General features: G+C 38.2%; 1 protein-coding gene across 4 annotated transcripts in view; it reads right to left on the reverse strand.

Annotated features, from left to right (window-relative positions):
* ZC3H12C (zinc finger CCCH-type containing 12C) overlaps positions 1 to 21,105 on the reverse strand; it is a 69,081-nt gene that overhangs the window by 15,717 nt on the left and 32,259 nt on the right. For all 4 annotated transcript variants that reach the window (XM_044752234.2, XM_070490327.1, XM_014844393.3 and 1 more), the window contains exon 2: positions 17,684 to 18,432. In XM_044752234.2, the coding sequence (XP_044608169.1) occupies positions 17,684 to 18,432 (749 nt within the window). The remainder of the gene's footprint in view (positions 1 to 17,683; positions 18,433 to 21,105) is intronic.

Consider the following 21,105-nt stretch of genomic DNA (forward strand, 5'->3'; position numbering starts at 1 on the left):
GATTAGCAGTCTTAATGCCTACAAGAAAATACTCAGCTGAAAGTGTAATCATTCAATAAATATTTATCTAGTACCATGCTCTGCTTGTGCACTTTAACCTAATAATTCAAAATGACGCTTATTCTAATGTCTTTAAAGAAAGAGTCTCCTACTTCGACTGCAATAATTATGTTCTTTTGCAGTCTGAGCTCTGAAGACTCCATTTCTCATCTGTGATGGAGATAGATGTTTTTTACTTCTTGGGGCTAAGGAGGGCTGAATGAAATAAGGTAAGCAACTGTTTTGTTAATTTTTAACACAAAACATTAGGTATATTAATGTTTTGTTCTAGACGTCTCCCAGGAAGCACTAGAATCATCTAAATCTGGTTAATCGTTTTAAGGACAAAACAAAAATAGAACAACTTGCTCTGTAGATATTGAAGGCTATAAAGGAAAACCACAGAGTCTGTTTATATTCCATGGACTCATCCTAATGGTCTGGGGCAAGATTAGAGGTGAAATCAGATGCCCTGGAAGTTTCAAAGAAAGGGATAAGGGAAGGGGGAATTTGAGGTCACATTTTCTAGGTAAGAAGGGCTACCCAATGGCCTCACTAATGCCCCAGCAAATAATCCAAAGTGATGTTAGGTTTCATGGAGAATACTGAAATTTAATCACTCTCCTGAAAAACCAAAGAAAATGATGGTATCATCTCTTGAGAGAATATATATCTCAACTATTCCTAAATACAAAAACTCAACTTGCTAAAACCTAACTATATTTTTAATTTGTATGAATGCTTTGAAATCTAAGTGTATTATGCTTTGCTAGTCATTAATGACATTTGGTTTACTGAGACTTGAGCATTTAACTGCTTCTGGCTCTAAAGAGAGGACTGCATAAGCATTTTCTTCCTGGTGATTTCATTTGGTAAGGGCAACTGTCACATTTTCCTGTAGAAATAGAAGATTCCATCTTCTAATTAAAGAACTTTCAGAAAATGTGTGTAAACAGCAAACCATTTACAATCAAGGGACAAAGATTCTATGGATGCTAAAACAGGCTATTATCCCATGTAATACTGACAATAAAGGCTGTTCTCATTATCCTCCTCTTCCCCTCCGCCCCACACCCCCCAACTCCCATCACAGGAAACCTCACAGGGAGAAGACAAGCAGGAGGACGAAAGGTGCCACGCTGTGAAGGGTAAATAGAAACACAGAAAGAGACTGACTTTCCGAGCAGATGGACCCACATCTGTCTCTGATCTTGTTATGTGAGAAGATATAACCCTCCCAATTTGTTTAAGAAACTATAGTCAAGGGTTCTGTTATTTGCAGCTAAACACATCCTTAACTGTTACATTAGTCATGCCATAAACCAAAAGAAAACTGATAAATCTCTACTAATATCAGAAAAAATATTTTAAGGCAAAAACATTAGTAGGGATAAAAATGTTATACATAATTGTTAAAAGGTAACAATTCACAAGGAAGCTACAATAATTGTAATCTCAGTCTTCATATGAGTAATGCAAAAGATCACAGGATTAACTAGAAGAAATGGACAAGTTATACCGACAGGTGAAGCAGAAAACATTTAGTAAGAATATAGATGACTGGAAACAATCAGTTAACAAGCTTGATCTAATGAACATATACAAAACTATGTACAAAATTAAAGAAAATATTTTATACATGGAAGATTTATAAAATTGAGTGTGCACTAGGCCACAGAACAGATTTCAACAGACATCAGGAATCTGTATCATACAAACAATCTTCTTTGACAATATGTTATTACATTGAAGATATAAGATTCTAGTTCAATAGTGTTGCTATACACCAGAAAAACCAATTTAAAATTTTAATTTAAAAAATGATCCCATCTGTCAGAACAAAACTAAACAAATCTACAGAAGAAAAGATATGCAAAAGCTTTATACAGAAAATGAAAATTGAAAACCCGTATTAAAGGACACAAGAGAAGATTTAAATGAAAGGAACAATACACCATTGTCACGGTTGGTAAGACTCAATTTTTGACGAAAGCAATTCTCAAATTAGTCCGTAAGTACAGTGCGATTCCAATAAAAATCCTCAAAGGCTTTCTTATGGAACTTGAGAAGCTGATCCTAAGACTAATATGGAAAAACAAAAGGCCAAGAATAGTTAAGCAATTTTGAAGAAGAAAACAGTAGGAACTTCCCCATGAGCTATCAATATGCTTAGTAACCAAGACTACAGACCTCCAGTCAGTGTTATATTGGCAGAGGTAAAGATTAAAAAATAGAAAATACGTAATAGAAAAGCGAGCCTAAGGTGATACACACACACATTCACACATGTGAGTATAAAAGATAAAAGAGTCATTAAAAATCAGTGAAGAAAAGATAGACCATTTAACAAATGGTACTAGGGCAATTGGTTACTTACATGAAAAAATAAGACTGTATTTTTATCTTATACTATACACAAAACCAAAGTGTAGATCGATCAAAGATTTAAATATGAAAAGGAATACTGTAAAACTTCTAGAAGAAATTATAGGAGGTATTCAAATCAGGATAGGAAAATACTTCTTAAAGGAGACACGCAATCACATGTTATCAAGGGAAAGTGCTATGAGTACATAGAACTTCTTTATGCAAAAGACCCCATAAACAGAATAAAAATGCCACAGACTGGAAGAAGGTATGTGCAACATATAGGACTAATCAAAAGGCTAGTACTCAGAATATATAAACTATTCCTATACATCGAGAAGGGTAACCATTTTTTTTCTTTTTTTAAGGCGAATGATATGAACAGTGAACACAGAGGAGGAAATCCAAATGACCAACAAACACATGAAGAGATGCTCAGTAGTGAAGAAATGCAAATTAAAGCCAAAATTAGACACCACTTTACACTCATCAGATTGGAAAGAATAAAGTCTGCAAACACCAGATGTTGCCAAGGATGTGTGAAAGCAGGAACTCATACATTACAGGTGGGAGTGTGAATTGGTATAACTATTCAGGAGAGCAATTTGGCAACACTTTATAAAGTCGAAGGCGTGCTTTCTCTAAAACATAGTAATTGCACGTCCAGGTATAGTAAAGCCCCACAGGGACTTGAAATCAGATTGAATGCAGTTAGCAGCAGGCTTCCATCCTTGGCCCAGCCTTAGATCTCACACAGGGGCAGGCTACTGTCTTATCTTCTGCAGGGGGAGGGAAAGGCAGGTGAGTGGGAATGTGTAGGGTGGGACCCTGAGTCTCCAATACTTTGCCAGCCAATCTTCCGATCAGGCCAAAGAAATGAATGCTGACTAGGAAATCCTTGCCGCCGTCTTGGAAGTCCCTGCCAGCTAACGAGGCCCAGAATCATCCCTAGTAATATTAAAGCCTGACTACCAGGTGACTCTCAACTGCAGCTGGGACTTCCACCGTGCAGGAGAGATTGTGGGAGACTGACCTTCATGTAACCTTAGAAGCATGTGGAAGGATGTGACTAATTATATGTGCTGGATACAATATAAGGGCAACTGTAGGAGGTTCTGATAAAGGATTATAGAAACAGAATGAGCCTGGTAAGAAATTGTGAAAAATAGGATGTTAGCGTAATCACAATGTAGTTACTGGTGCAAATTAACTATCTGTTGAGTGTTGATTAAAAAAGTAGGATGATTAAGAACTGTAGCTTTAATTCCATATAAATACAGAAGAAAATTCCTTATAGTTCTGTAGCCACTTATAGGCTATATCTGCATGCATTCAGGGTTTTGTTTCTCAGTAATAAAAACAGCTAATTTTATATTTATGAATTAGCATGTTCCTTTGGGCCTCGATTCCTTTTTTATTTCAGCAGTTTGGCTGTAAGGATGGTATACCTCAAGTGAGTTCTTCTCCTGTGAATTTCTCAGAAGATCTGTGGCCACCTTTGATGAGGTAAGAGACCCTGAATGTTTGCTAAAAAGCGTTCCTTTGACTACTTTAGCTCAGTGGGATTGGGTTCCCAAGGAAGATTCCATACCTTCACTGCAAATTTTGAGTTACTAGTGAGCAAAATGGGTAATACAGGCTCGAAAGTCACGTATGATTCACCATGGGCTTTGATGGTAGAAAAATACAAGAAGCCTGCCAGCAGGTGTCTTTCTTAAAAGGCTGATTTTACTCTGTCGTGTTTAGAATAGGCATGCTTATAAAAATCCTGCTTTGCAATGGCCAGAGGAAGGCTCATAGGAAGTCGACAAATGAGTTTATCTACAGAGATTTTTAGGAAAACCCTATTTAAAATAAAGGGATTATTGGTATCTCTGGATCTCAGGAAATAAATGAAGGAATGAACTGGACAGCCATAAAGAATGAATTAAGAAACTGAAGGAAGAGATTAAGAAACTGAAAGCTCCTGTCTCTTTCTCTAGGTTCTCAACCCTTCTCTGCTGTTGCTCCTTCTGTTCCCTCCACTCCCCCTCCCCCTTCTTTGCCTCAATTTGAGACCTAGCAGAAGGAGATGATGACTTCTTGGAGGGATGGTTCCCAATAGCTTTAGGATCTGGGGATGACTCTCCTTTGGAAGAGGGAGGATTGTCAGCCTTATCAAATGTTCAGAGTCCACCTCCAAGACTCCCCCTATACTTGACACACAAAACATAGCCAGGGAAGCAGAAATGATTAAGAGGAAGGAAGAAGGAGTCTGAAAACTTGGATAAGAGACTGTCCTAGAATTAAGGCATGAGGTTGGCAAATGGTTGCCTGGATAACCTGGAAGAAAAGGGAAACAAAAAGAGTCAGGCTACTAAAGAGTAAGAGATTCAAACTATAGAGCCATACAAACCAACTTACTTTTCATCTCAGCATGAAGAAAATCAGCCCTATTCCTTTGGGGCTCCAGGGACTCAAACGCCTTTTAGAAGTTACCCAGGACTGCTGGGTGATCAGACGTGGTAAGAGTAGAAATGCCCTCTTTTCCTGATATTATCTATCTTAAGAGTTATTTTCCAGCACTCAGGAAAGATCTGCAAAATGTGCCAAGGTGCTCTGCAGCATGTCTTCAGTCTACGGCCCTGTGCACGAGGCTGGAGACTGGCTGCTGCATGGAGTGTTGCCTCTGGATGACTCTGCTCGACAAATGGAACAAGCATGATGGGGCAAATGATAACCCCCTCACCAGGAGGCCTCAGGCACCTCTTCCAACTGCTCAGGCTGCTCCTCACGCGTTGGACACCCACTGTGAGGCACTGCTGATGGCAGTCTTTGACACCTTTCTGCAAAAGGTGACCTGGAAGAAGCAGCAGTGCCTTGGATGGCTGAGTCTCCCACTGATTTTCATCAGTGACTCATGGAGGCATTTTCTAAATTAATAGGGATGGATTTGGGGGCAGATCAGAATTAGACCCTTAATCCTTTCCACTTACATGGTAGCCTTGTTGCTGGAATTCAAGCACAAGTAAGAGAAAACGTATTTGGATGGCAAGGCTATACAGTTTATTAGGTATTGGCAACAGCAATCCAGTTTTGAAAAAAAAATGGAGAAAGGAGAAGACAAAAAGAAAATCAAGACTGCATGCCGTGTTACTTGCCCAGTTAGAATTACTAACAAAGGGAGCAAACCCTTTTCTGGGGCTACCAATAAATACAACAGGACTCCCTAATGAAAAGTCAGTATGTCACCACTGTAAGAAGCCAGGACACCAGAAAAAGGAACGCTGGAAGAGACTGAGGAAGATGCGAGGGATGCAACCTATGAAGCTTTACCACCTCCATCAGGAGACTCTTCCTCCCAGGAAATCACACAAAATAATTGGCAAAAGGTGCAAAATAATGAGTGAAACTGACATAGGGGAGCCTCAGAACTGGGCTTGGGAGAATCCTGTATGTGCTTTCCTTCTCCCGCCTTAATCTTTCCTTGTACTTTCTTGTGGATCCTGGAGCCAGGCATTATGAAATTTCTGCTGACCTTTCTTGTTTCACCCAGACCCAGAAAAACATACAAGTGGTGGGTATCTTTGGACAACCTGTTCTTTCTCCTCTGAGGTTCCTGAGCAAAGAGGTCCTCTCTCTTGTCTTTTAACGTTGTTAATCTGTTGGGAAGAGACCTGCTGTATCAACTAAGGGCTGTCATATTCTGTACTCCAAGTCGAGTATTTTTGAAGCTCCTGGGAGACAAGGCACCTGAGTTAATGAATATGTGTTTATCTATTCTGATAACAAGTATGTGCTGGGGGTGTGCCATGCTATGGGCCAAATTTTGAAGAGGAGAGGCTTTCTAACATCAATGGCAACTAATATATCACATGGGAAACTAACTGCTGATATATTAGAGTCATTGCAACTTCCCCAACAGATTTCTGTAAACCACTGTAGAGCCTATACCAGACAGTAAGGTGAAATTAACTTGCAGCCCAAGCTGTGAAAAGGGCAGTAAGTTTGGAGGGGGCCACTGACGCCCCGTTATTCCTATCCAGGGACTCCCACTCATAGTTTCAGACATATGCAACTCCCCGTGAACTAGAAATTGGAAACCAAGGGGAGCTAAAATGAACTCAGATTGATCGTGACAAACATATTCTTCAAGACTTTCACTATCGTAACTTTGCATTCCATAAATTCACTTTGTGTCATATCTGATGGGATTATCTTTAATTTATTCATATATACTACTGTAACAAATTTGAAAAGCACATAAATTCTACTTTTCTGTCTTCAACAGAAGGACAATTCCACAAGCGGTCAAAATAAGATGATATTTGCTATCTTAGAAAAACACTATATATACTTCTCACTGGAGAACTGAAGTATGCTTGCTTATTAATGTGCCATTAAATTAGTGACCTATGATAGTTAATAGATTATAAAAGTTTATCTTGTAATGCTGAGAAAAATTCAGGGAATCACATATTTTAACACAGTTTGAATACAGGACCTAGGAAAGGGGGACAAGGGGCCAACCATTTCATCTGCCATACCTAGGAAATATAATTTCATACATTATACTTTCTTAAGTTATATATACACATATCACTAACTAGGTTAACCACAAGACAGGAAGGGCTATTTTAGAATTGTAACTGTTACCTTCCCGTGGGAGACACAAGGAGTAGAAAACACACAGAGAAATCGAAAAAGGGCATGAGGCATCTATTACAGGGGACTGCCACTTTTTGATTCTTTTCATGGAACTGAGAAAAAAAAAAAAAGGAGAACAAGGAGTCTCTTTTCAATTATCTTTTTATTTCCTCAAATTTGATTTTGCTATAGTTTGAGTATTTGCTTGGAACTAGCATATTCCTTATAATGCTTGTAAAGGGCCTTGGAAATCATAGACGATTTTTATTTTCTTATTTTCTAAAATATATGTAATAGGTGTATGACGTATAGGATCAAAGAAAAGCTATTCTTAAAGTCTTTCCATAACTCATCTAAAACCTAATTATAAAGTTATAGCTAGAATGGCATGTTTAGTACTACTAACAATAACTTAGTACTACTGATTATTAGAATAGTATGAGTACTACTACTACTACTAACTAGTACCACTACCAAAAAAGATGGTTCTTCATGAGTAGGCCAACACAGTGAAAGCAACGCTGTCTTTGGAAGCAGACATGAGTTTAAGCATCTTCTTTACCACTCTTCTCTGTGACCTTGGGCAAGTTACTTATTCTGAACCTTACTTTTCTCCTGTTTAAGTTGGAGATGACCCCACCTACCTTACAGGGTAGTAAGAACTGAACACGGTAACATGAAGAGAGCACCAGCAGAGTGCCTGGCACACAGGATGCTCCAACAAAAATTAGTTCCTTCACTTTTCTCATGTCCCTTTAGTCCTAATTTTTAGAAAATGAAAAAAAGCTTGCTTTGGAATGAAAATGAAACCAATAAAATCAATCTTTAATAGCTTTAACCTCACCACTGATAGTAAACTGTGATTTTTACAGCAATAAGTTTGATGTGTGGAGATCACTAAACAGTTTTAGTTTTTAAAAGAAACCAAAAAGAGATTCAGGTAATCAGGGGACTCAAAAAGGCAATCAATGACTTTCCTATAAGCTTCTATAGATCATCTGTCACTTAAATAAAAACCTCAACCTATAAGTTTGCTATACCTTCCACTGGAAGATTCAAGTGTGACTATAAAACTTCTATGACTTTAATGAGTCACTACATCAAAGTAACTATGATGATAAGGACACAAGTCAGCAAGGTTTGTCAGTAAAGTGCCTACAATGAAAATATGAGTAAAAAGTATCCTCCTATACTAAAAAATCATATTCGAATCTTCAATATCAAAGTCCTTCAAGTTTAGATATAGTTAGCTTAATGATATTACAGAAAGTCAGGGTGCACTTGATGTTAATCAGAGAATAATAGTAATATAATAAATATTTACTGAACACTAAATTATTAATATACCCAGGTGCTCAGCAAATATTTGATGACTTTATTTTATTTTATTTATTTTTTTGGTGAGGAAGACTGGCCCTGAGCTAACCTCTGTCACCAATCGTCCTCTTTTTGCTTGAGGAAGATTGTCACTGAGCTAACATCTGTGTCAATCTTCCTCTATTTTGTATGTGGGATGCTGCCACAGCATGGGTTGATGAGCAGTGTGTAGGTCCACACCCGGGATCTGAACTTGGGAACCCTGGGCCGCCAAAGCAGAGTGTGCAAACTCAACCATTACACCACCAGGCTAGCCCCTTGATTTTATTTTTTTTCCTCATTTTTTAGGCCTGATTATATATAAACCATGTTGGACATATGAAAATAGATTTTAAAGAATTTTTTTTTAACAAAATGACTTTAAGACCTTCTTCACTAACATATTTTTCAATGTTTAATCATTGTTAAAAAGAAATTCTCTTACATCTATCCTATCCTATGTTCCTTAAGCAGGGAGAAAGGACTGCAGCTGGATATCATCTTCAATATGGAAATAAAAGAACATCTTACTTCCTATCATTGTAGTCTAATTCAAGCTCATATTCTATTTGAGAACCTACAATTAATTCCACGTGCTGACTCATGGGCATCTAGAATTTTTTTTATACTGAAGCCTCATAATGATGGAATGATTGATGCCTATTTTGTCACTCTTATGGCTACTCAACTTTATTATCTTTGATCTCTTTTCCAATAAACCAAGATCACTTTGAACCTAGTTGACTGGATGCTAAATACTGAACATACCACCAGAAAACTAAACCCACGCTCCCTTGTTACAGATCATTTAACCACTGTTTATCAAGTTGTACTCCAGACAGAAATTCCACAGTGTGGCTCACAGGCCCTTTGAGGGCACAAGGGGGAAACACAGCCCTACCTATACCCCCCAATTCAAACAGAATTCTGTTTTTATTTGTTTGAAATACTGGGCTTCCATGCAAGATTTGCAGAATTGTACTACTTTAAAGGAAAATAAGAGTCTGAAGAATTGCTGATTTAGGACAATGAAAATATTCAAAACCGAAATTCCAATGGAAGTCTTAATGTGAAATAGTTGAACATTACTCTCCAGTTGGTTATGGACATAACAGCAGTGTTGCTGAGAGAGAGGTGAAAATGCAAAAGGGTAAGTAAAAAGAGAAAGGGAAAGATTTTCTCTCATTAATATGAAGCCAAAATTAACAACAGGAAGCACATCTAGCTAACCTGGGTCCAAGTGGGTCATTAATCTGAAGATGCTGAAGAGAATATCTCTGTTAAGCAGATGTAAAAATGTCTTCAATATTACCAAAAGTAGAAAAAAATAGGGTCTCATCACTTTTTCCTATTTCTGATAATTGGGTAATTCTTCTCATTTCTTATAATTGGATCACTTAGGTGATCTGTAATTAACTTTATTCACATGTAATAGGATTGCTAACGTTGCTGTTTCCTAGGTTAGGGTTTAAACAAGCACATTTCAGACAATAGGAAAGTTTACTGACCGTTAGTCTACTAAAATGCATGACTGATGTCAACCAGAATTATGCACGCAGGGTTATAAAGAGAGGCAGTGGAAGAGAACTATTATTTGTTTTTGGAAGATTCCACACTGATGTAATTAAACAACAGAAAAAACTAGTTCGGATTCTTTGATTCTTCTCGTAGTCTCTAAAGAGTTTCTTTCAAATCAGAGAAACGGGACACTGCCAACTAACCCATAAGTAATACCTATGACACTCACCTAGAGGGAAATTAAGCTGCTCTGTAATTAGTGTTAAGCCCCTACTAAGTTGGGGCTTAAAAACATTCCACCGAGGGCCTATCCAATATAATGTGAACCACATGGATAATTTTAAATGATCTAGTATAGCACATTTAAAAAGTAAAAAGCAGTTGAATTAATTTTAGTAATATATTTCATTTAACTCAATGTATCAAAAATTATTTTAACACCTAATCAACATCAAAGTTATGGATATATTTCACGTATTTTGTACTAAGTTTTCAAAATCTGGTATGTATTTTACATCTAGAGAATATCTCAATTTGCACTAGACACACTTCAGGAGCTTAACACCACGTGTGGCTGGTGGGCACTGTACTGGACCACACAGGTCCACTGCACATGATTTTGATAAACTTTTGGTGAGGGACCAAAACCAAATCTGAGTAAACTCTGGCAATTTGTAGTCTCTCTTGCAGTCTAAACGAAATGCATGGACGAGGCATCTCGGAGGATTTTACTAAGTAAAAGGCAGTGCTGGACTTACACGGCAAACAGCCAATAGGACAGCAAACCCACCAAACAAGGGCAGGTAAATTTTAGAGGCCGGATGGCCTTTGATACTCAAACTGACATTGAAAAGAGCTCTCAAGTTCATATAACTTCACAAAACAGGTCAGATACAGGAAAGGCTTTGTGCTTTTTAAAAGATTAACCAGAAGCTTAAATCCTATTTATATAGACTGCCAACCTCTGCTTGTAATTTATAAATATCTGGGCTTAGCCCACTGTTCTCAGCATAAAGGAAAGTTAGCACAACAGGCATTTTCTCTGTTCACATTCTGATTCTAAAATCTCTGACTCCTGTTCAAACTTTAAGAGAGGACCTCAACGATCCACCTGGAATGCTTTTCTACACCCTAATCAGTTAATACTCAGATTTGTACTAACATCAGCTGGTTTCTAACATGAACCTTTTTTGGGGTGGGGTGTAAATAGTCAAGTAAATGGTTGCTTTATTTCTCTCTTCTCTGCCTTTGATTGGGATGCAAAAGCAATGATATTCTTAGTTCATCTCTTTTTCCAGGAGTTGTTCACAATTTAACCTGTGCGTATATTTTCATGTATAAGCAGGTCCCCTTGTCTCCAATCTTAGTGCTCCAATTCTTCCCTCAGTTTCTCTACAGTGATCTTTCTCAAAGGCAAATTGATATACCACTTTTCCCTCACTTAAACTCTTTTGGTGCTTCCCTATCACTAAGAGAGAGGAGATAGAAGCATGTATCCCATTGGCTAAAAGTGGCCCAGCTGAGATTATTAGCAAAGAAAATATTTATCCTAATACTCTGCACCAAAAAGGCCCACCCCCCAGTCAGGAGATCTGATCGAAACCCAGAAGGCCAGGCTCACTGACCAACACAGAGGACTCGCGATGAGGCCGGAGGGCAGGCAGGGTTCTTTCAATAGTTGGTTCCCATACAGAGAGAAGGCCGTGTGCTTAGTGCCCACTCCACTCAACAGTCCACTTACAGGACAACGGGACGGTCACGAGGAGGCCCCGGGTGTTTGTCTTATTCCCACTCTTAGTTTACATAATATCTGGTAGAGGCTAAAGTAGGATGTGGAGACACGGTTAACTTTAACGAAGTTGGGTGACTAGGTCATGGAAACACCCTGAAGAAAGCAAGGACTTTTGGGAATCAAAGGGGTCTGACACTAACTTGTACCCCCGTCCCTGATGGTCACAGGATTGTACTTTGTTAATGACGTGACAAATCATCTGGACCTAGAATCACAGGTAAATTAAAAGAGCACGGGATTAGTTTGAGAAAAAACATGGCTTTAAACTACTGGATACATGTGCATAGAGACTGATTCCATACCCCAGTGCGGAACTACCTCCAGTTTAATGGAATCACAGATTTGGAAGAATAAAGCTACTTGAAGGAAATAAAAATTGCAGTAGCATAAGAATTTCATTTCAGGAATATGGATATTAATTATGTCTTCTTTCTTTCTGTGTTTATGTATGGAGTATACATTTCATGGTATATCTATATCATCAAGTATCTGCCCTATTAAGGAAAGAGGTCTATTTGCTAAACGACAGAGGTCTATTTGCTAAATGACCAATTTGCCAAATTACTGAGATTTTTTTTTTAAAGAATTAAAATTAACTGCAGCTTTTTGTCAGGATTTGTTAGTCCAGCTCCACTAAATATAAATTTCATTCTTTTCATATTTGAGAAACCAAGCACTTTTTCTTTTTCTTTCTTCTTCTTCTTTTTTTTTTTTTTTGGTGAGGAAGACTGGTCCTGAGCTGCTAACATCTATTGCCAATCTTCCTCATTTTGCTTGAAGATTGTCCCTGAGCTACCATCTGTGCCAATCTTCCTCTATTTTGTATGCGGGACACCACCACAGCATGGCTTGATGAGCAGTGTCAGGGTCCACACCTGGGATCCAAACCCACAAACCTTAGGCTGCTGAAGCGGAAGATGTGAACTTAACCACTATACCACCGGGCCGGCCCCCCTAAGCATGTTTTGAATGCTTAATATTTCACATGCAAAAGTCTAGAGCATTCTCTAAACTTGGTTTCCCCTCTTCTATTTTTGCATACTTATGTCTAGCAGTGAAATAGCAGGCACAAATTATGCTAGACTAACTTTCAGGTATTTGTCTGTCAATTTTTGGTGAATTGCTCATTCAACAAACTTACCCAGAGCTTCTATCAATGGGGCACATTTTAAAAAGGATACTAGAGAGCTGAAAGTAGCAGCATGCTCCCCCAAGGGAACACATGACCCCTGCAATTTGGGGGCCTACACTTCACAGTCTGGTTACATGGCTCGTCCCTGGGCAATTCTGGACTTACCCAGATCTAAGGGCCCAACTCTCCTTTATGAACCTGTAGAAATCATCACTGAAAACCAATGAGGACATAGACTTGGAAGTAAAAATTAAAATATACCTATAGGTCATAAGAATGAGATGGACTGCGGGGCCAGCCTGGTGGTGCAGCAGTTAAGTTCACACGTTCTGCTTTGGAAGCCCAGGGCTCGCCGGTTCAGATCCCGAGTGTGGACACAGCACCACTTGGCAAGCCATGCTGTGGTAGGCATCCCACATATAAAGTAGAGGAAGAGGGGTATGGATGTTAGCTCAGGGCCAGCCTTCCTCAGCAAAAAGAGGAGGTTGGCAGCAGATGTTAGCTCAGGGCTAATCTTCCTCAAAAAAAAAAAAAAAAAAAAGATGGACTGCAAAATTGCTATGTTTGTTAAATACTGAATACAACACCTGGGATAACTAAGTTTTCATTACATTAGTTACTATATTCCAGCTCTTTAATGTAATAATAACTGTAAGTCACTGAGCAACTATTATATGCCAGGCACTTGGTATTATCTCTAATTCTAATAACAAGCCTATAATATAATTCCCCTTTTTGCAACTTTGAAAACTGAGGCTTGAGAGTTTAAACAATTTACTCAGAATCACTAAGTTAGTATGTGGAGAATTAAAATTTTTTTTAAAGTCTATTTTGGTAATTTTAATAAAAACGCTTTTTTTTTTTCCCTGAGGAAAATTCACCCTGAGCTAACATCTGTTGCCAATCCTCCTCTTTTTTCGTATGTGAGCAGATGCCACAGCATGGCCACACCATGGACAGACAAGTGGCATAGGTCTGCGCCCAGGAACCAAATCCAGGCCGCGAAGTGAAGTGTGCCAAACTTAACCACTAGGCCAACAGGGCTGGCCCCAAAACGCTTTGCTTTTTAATTCATATCTAAAGAATCATTTATATCAGTTCCATGGCTAGCATTTAAATGAAACTAAAACATATTCATCTTATATAGAGAATATATCCACCTGAGAGATCAGAAAGGAAATAAAATATTCTTAACTCATCCCCACATTTAGCTATAATTTATTATTATACATATAAATTTACTATATAATAAGTTTGCTAAACTTATCATGAGTAGGAAATTAATTTCAAAAGTAAAAGCATGTTGTATTTTATGCAACATGAAATGGGTGAAATCTCTCTGCATTTTTGTTAAATTAAGATTTTTGGATCTGAAGTAGATATGCATTTTGAAAGACTGCTACTTTATGTAGATCTTATAAATGGCAGAATGTAAAAGTTTACTATGAATTTTCATGAGTTCTGGTACTTTCAAAGTTATGGATGTGGTACAATTTTGATTGTGACTGACAGTATAATGCTGCTATAATAAAAGTTTCCTGTCAACTTGTTCTCTCCTGAAATGCCTGAAGCACTTCAGTTTAAGTGTCAGATTAAAATATATGATGGAGAGAAGAACTGGATCTGCATTCTCCCATCTTTACAGCAAGAAAGGCCAGATGATGCCAAACTAGTGCAGGGGTGGAAGTTTGTTTTCATAATTATGTAAGAATAGATTGTTTTAAATCTCTTAATCATGCCATCTATTTTTCCCGTGGCTAATTCTCACCAGGTAGAATGAGTAAAGTTTAAATTTTTGTGTGAATTTTCAGTTATCCAAGTGCTTTTCATTTGCAGTGGGAACTGGGTTTCAGTCACGGGAGTTGATGTGAGGCTGACTCAACTGTGACATCATTTATCTAAGTGATACCCACTTAAGAATTCATTTCTATGGGCTCCAGGTCTTATAAATCTCATGCTGACTTTTTCCCCTCCAAGGCCTGTTTCTACCTATCCAAAAGTGTATTTACCTCCAACATGAAATTCTCCACTTGTGCCTTTCTTGTCTCCTCCTTCAGAATTTTGCTTCAAAAATAAAACTCATTCTATTGCTCTTTTCCTCTCCTGTGGAGACTCTTTCCCCATCCTCTTAGCTTATACTGTTTCATGATTAAAAACAAAACTAAACAAAATGCTTTCCCCATTCTTCCTTTTCCTCTTTCTTCCCTTCCTCTGTGGACTTTCTAGAATAATAGTTTGGGCTCTAGTCCTTCATTTCTTAACATCCTGCAATTGGGCTTCTGTCTTTAATACCATATGGCAGCCTTGCAGACAATGACTTCCTGGCTGTCACGTCCTCTGATCTTTTTTCAGTACAACCCACAGCAGATTCTTTCCTTAAAGCCTCTTCCTCTCTGGGTTTGATGGCATTTGTGTGTTTCTTGGTTTTTCAAGCACTATGGTTGTTTCTAACACTAGTGTTTTTCCACACTACTCGTTCCCTGGATCATCAATTTCTTCTACCTCCCGACCTGTAGATACCCACACTTTTTGTGTTGAATCGTTCTCAACACTGGCGATGCATCAGAAATACCTTGGCACTTTAAAAAAAAATATAGTCATTTGGGTTCTACCACAGCCTGCCTAGAATCAGATTCTCCCAGAGTAGAACCCTGGAAGGGGTATTTTCAGGGCCCCCTCTGGGGACTCTGGAACATGGCTATGGTCGTAAGCATTCCTCCGGGACCTCGTACCTTCCTTCTTTACTCTCTCCCTGGGGGAATTCATGGCGTTGTGCCCTTACATATTATCCCTCTGCTAAGGTAACTCTTCACTAGTTCTGGATTATTGTAAGAAAAATCATCACTCTGTGGCCAAGTTGGGGAAAGATTAAACAACAGAGAGGTCACTGTACTGAAGGATTTCTCAAGGCCACGTGTACGCCTCATACCTCCATGACATTTAAGGCCCTCTTTATCCTATTAGAAATGGCTGTTGGCATCCAAATTGATCTCCTACCTCCTATAATCCACTTTAAACATCACTGCTGGATTATCAGTGTAAGGCACAACTCTACTCGAGACGTTCCCCTCCTCAAAAATCTTCAATCACCTTGAAATCAGAGCCAAGTTTGAATTCTCTAGCTTGGCATTCAAGGCCTTGTAAGATCTGGCAGGAACCTTTTCAATTTGTTTTTTATCTTTCATTATATGATGGAAAGTGTATAGACTTTGAAGTCAGACATTTTGGGGTTTGAATTAAGTTTTATCTTGGGCAAGTAATTTAAATCCTGAAAGTCTCATTTGCTTTTAAATGAAAGAAAGACAATACTACTTCCACCTGAAAAGGTTATTTTGAGGATTACAAATTGGTCCTTCTCCTACCCTATTGCCATCACCTATTAAAAACACTGGTTTTCCAATTTCAGTATGCATCATCATTAGCAGGCATAACCGTTACAGAAGGAGATACCTGGGCTACACCTTGATCTGGACTCAGTAGGTCTCTGTGTGGACTTACTGGGTCTCTAGAACCACACTGTCCAATATGGTAGCCACTAGCTACATGTGGCTATTGAGCACTTGAAGAATGGCTAGTCCGATTTGAGATGTACTGTAGGTGTAAGGTGCCTAATTTTAAGACAATATGAAAGGAGTAATAAAATTTTTTATCGATTACATGTTGAAATGACATTTTGGCTATACTAGCCAAGATAAAATATATTGTTCACATCAATTTTACCTGTTTAACTTTTTAATGTAGATAATGGAAAATTTTAAATGACATATGTGCCATACATTATATTTCCATTTAAAAGTGCTGCTCTAGAACATGCATTTTTAACAAGTTTCCCAAATGATTCTGTGCTAGATATCCTCAGATCACCTTCTGAGAAACAATGTATCAAATTCTAAGCTTTCTGAAGGAAGAACTGATGCCTTTATATATCTTCGCATCCCCTCAGTGTTCTGAACATCGTGGGCAGTTAACGCCATACTAATTGAATTTAGATGCACTCTAAATTTTGAGCCATCAAAACTCATAAGAAAATATTTCATTAGAAGTTTTGCTTTTGCTTTTTTTTCCTCCAGTTCCTAAATAATTACTTTTATTTTCATTTTTTTGAGGAAGATTAGCCCTGAGCTAACATCTGTTGCTAATCCTCCCTTTTTGCTGAGGAAGATTGGCCCTGAGCTAGCATCTGTGCTCACCTTCCTCTATTTTATATGTGGGACGCCTGCTACAGTGTGGCTTGATGAGCAGTGCATAGGTCTGCGCCTGGGACCTGAACCAGCAAACTCGGGGCCGCTGAAGTGGAGAGCGCAAACTTAACCGCTACGCCACCAGGCTGGCCCCCTAAATAATTATTTTTGAATTACATTTCTTAAATGGAACAAAAAATTTGAAACCATAGCTTTGACTTGTTCCCAAACCAATACAAATAGTTTATTTTCTAAAAGAATTGGGTTTTTTCCCCTATGGTTATTTCACTTCATGTAGAAATAAACTATTTATCTGACTAGATACTAAAATTGTTGAATATTACCACACTCAAGCTCTTCATTTAAAACTAGTGGATAACACTAAACCAGGAACATACGCTAATTTTTATACCACAGTAATTTAGCCAGATGAGGAAAAAAAGAGACATCTGGGGAAAAGGGGTCTCTATTTAGGGATGAATGGGGTGAGAATGGCTGACCGCCCTGGAAGCGAAGAGACGGAAAACTAAAACACACAGAAATATGTAAGCTGATGTTGGAATGCAGAATCATCTTGACTTGAATGGCTGTTAGAAGAGAGAAATAGTCACAAAATTGGAAATACTTTTACAAGACATTTTGGCAAGGATTAGTGAAGACTTCCCCACTCACCTCATTGCCACGTTGCTGCCATCGATAACTATGGGTCTCAGGTTTTGCCCGTCATCTGTTACGATCTCTTGCATCGGAGACTCGGACCGCTGAGATTCCAGGGAAGACGTTTCCCGCATCACACTGTTAATTGTACTGACTGTTTGTTCAGCCTCACTTTTATTTCCAAGTTTGACAAGTTCTCCCAAAATGTCATTGATTAAAGCATCAGTACCAAGTTTGTTTAGCACAAGCTGCACCTGTTCTTCAGAATAACCTAACTTAAGTGCAAACTCCAGTTTTGTTTGGTATTCTCGCACGTCAGGGGATTTCCTCACTTCCTTGGGCGTAGCCTGGGACTCTTCGGGTTTAAAGTCTTGCAAAATTTCAGTGCGTTTGAGAACGTGAGGCTCTACACAGGGAGACCGACAGAGCTGCCTGTGAGTCTTGGTTAATAAGCATGGCTCTACTGAAATGCTACCCAATTGTTCTGACTCGTTATCAGAATTTGTGCTTTCTTCAGAGTCCCCAGAGCTCACATTCTCTTCGGACACCTCTTTTTCTTCCTTCCCGGAATTAGCTTTATCCATTGTTGGTTTCTCTACCATCGACCAAGGTACAGATGTGCTTGAATGTGGGTCAGTGCTCTCCACACAAAGGTGGCCTCGGTCATGCCCCAGATGATCCTTCAAGCCCATGAAGCTGCTACGTGTGCTTGACTCCACTTTGCTGTTTTTTCTGTATTCCTGAATGCAAAGCACCCCGTATTCCTAGAGAAAAAATATAAAATATTTAGAATTTCATATTTACTGTTTCAATAGAGAAGTTGCAAGGAAATTACCAAACTACTGAATACCTACTTTGTGTTTTGTCTACATCTGCTCATCCTGCCTAACACCCTTGCCAAGACAGTATCATGCCCTGTTTTTCAGATGAAGCAGCTTGGGATTAGAAAGGCCAAGTATGGGGCCAGCCTGGTGGCACAGTGGTTAAGTTTGCACGCTCCACTTTGGCGGCCCGGGGTTCACCAGTTCGGATCCCAGGTGCAGACATGGCACTGCTTGGCAAGCCACACTGTGAAAGGCGTCCCACATATAAAATAGAGGAAGATGGGCACGGATCTTAGGTCAGGGCCAGTCTTCCTCACCAAAAAGAGGAGGATTGGTAGCAGTTAACTTAAGGCTAATATGCCTCAAAAAAAAAAAAAAAAAAAAAAAAGAAAGGCCACGTAGTCTATGTAATCCAAGGCAACAAAATAAATAAGAAGTGAGACTGGATTTTTTCTACCCAGTTTTTTTCTGACTAAAAATCTCATGCTTTTCCCACCATACCATGCTCCTTCTCAAACCTTGACGGAAGAGGCTTTCCCACTGCTATGGTTCTAGAGTGACACGTAGCATATTATCAAAAAGCTTGTTTTAGATACCCTACGACAGGTTATACATTTTCTCTAAAAGAACACATACAAATTTGTAAAAATTCTTTTAAAGAAAAAGTCATGTGAAATGAAAGGAAAACATTAACTTATAACTGAAAAATTATTCATTTGGATCAAGCTTAACAACAATCTAAAGATGTTCCAAAAATAATTTAGGCATTGCGATGAAGAGCACATATTCTCCAATAGCCAACAAGGAATAAAATAATTACAAAGTGAATTATATTCCATTTAAAAGAAGAATAGTTTTGTCCTAATAATCTTTATTTTGTGAATACTGAACGCAAACAGAATACAAATTTTAACATTAAGCTACCTTACTAAGGGCCAGGGACACTGCATCTATTTCATTCTAGGGGGAAAAAAAAGCTCTTTTATTCTATGCACATTTATAGAAAGCAGAGAAACGAAGTATTTCACATAAAATCAGCAGCAAACAAGTACATTCAATAATGTTATCTTAATTTCTTAAATTTTATAGTAGAGAATATTTTTATATCCTATCAGATTATTATTTGCATTTGTTTAACAAGTCATCTTTTCTCCTACCTTTCCCTACAGGAATGCTTTTACTGCTTAAAATGCTTTTGCTGTTTCACTATTTTCCTTAAAGTCTGTTCGGAATAATTGTTATTTCTCTACCACGAACAAGTTAGCAAAATAAAATTATTTCTCCTATGCTTTACTGTATGAACTAAATTCACAGCAGTAGTTTACTTATTAAGGCAATTCCAGTGATCTATCCACGGATAACACGAGTAAGCCAGTGGTAGCTCAATTTGAGACTGTCATAAAACACCTATTTAAATAACGCAAAAAAGAAAATCGGAAAAACATTTTCTTCTAAAGCTCTTCAACATCTTATTTACACTAGAAAGGAGCTATTATATAAATGTGAAGAGAAAATGCTAAGTGATTTTCTGGAAGTCACACGTTTGAATGCATACTTGGTGAACTTATTAGAGAGTGAAGTATTTCTACATAATGAAATAAATTATATTAACTATGCTAAATACTAGAGAAGAGACATGGAATCTTTAGCTTGATAACGATACACTTAAAATTCCTTCAGTGTAGAACTCCTACACACTTCCACAGGAGTTTCTTCAGGTTTTATTCCTGAGAAGACAGATAACTTTAATTCCATTGTTCTACTAATATAGCATTCATTAGTTTTTAAGAACCATCAAACTCTCCTGGTTCCTGATTGCACAAGTGATAAAAAGAAATGTTCTTTAGGAGAGCTCTACATACATCTGCTCCATTATGAATCTGCATTCATTTCAGTTTTTTTCTATTAATATGGATATGCATGAGCCAAATTATTCAGAATTAAAGGAAGGGATTTTGAAAGCAAATCTTTGCACCCCGTGATTTATTAACTACTGTAATATACTGACACCATAATGCAAGTAACAAATCACAACAGCATCCTAATAAAGGGATACAGTTAAAAGAAAAATCTGCACTGTGGCCTTCATAGAGCTCCCACCAAAAGTATCTTAAACAAGGAAAACCTATTGGAAGCTGGGCTGCCTGGCAACCAGAAGCTGGTTGCTAAGCTGCACTCTTTTAACATGCCATCGTGAATGCTAGCGGTGAAAGAATAATTTGGTATGAACAAAAGCCTATAAAAGAGACTGGGACTTAAGTGCGTCTGGTTTACCCTCCGAGAACAATGCAGCTGCCAAACCAATCTGGAAGCTCCGACATCATTGTTCTGTGAACCCCACAATCTGCGCTGACTGCAGGAAGCGTATTTAACGGGCAACATTTTTGATCTCCCCTGAAAAGTTTGGGTTTTGCATAAGTGCTGTTGTGAGATAATTCTTCAAGATAATGGCTCACTGACTGACCGAATCCATGAATGGAACTAGGAAATATTATTTTAATATTGAGCTGTAGTGTTTTTCTTTTGGCCTGTTTCAAACAAGATGAATGCTTTATGAAAAATACAGCCAGTGGAGAGTATTAGAATGAAACATTGTGTTTAAAGAATAAGTAA

Source organism: Equus asinus, chromosome 20, assembly GCF_041296235.1.
Source record: "Equus asinus isolate D_3611 breed Donkey chromosome 20, EquAss-T2T_v2, whole genome shotgun sequence".
In the NCBI taxonomy this organism is placed as follows: Eukaryota; Metazoa; Chordata; class Mammalia; order Perissodactyla; family Equidae; genus Equus; species Equus asinus.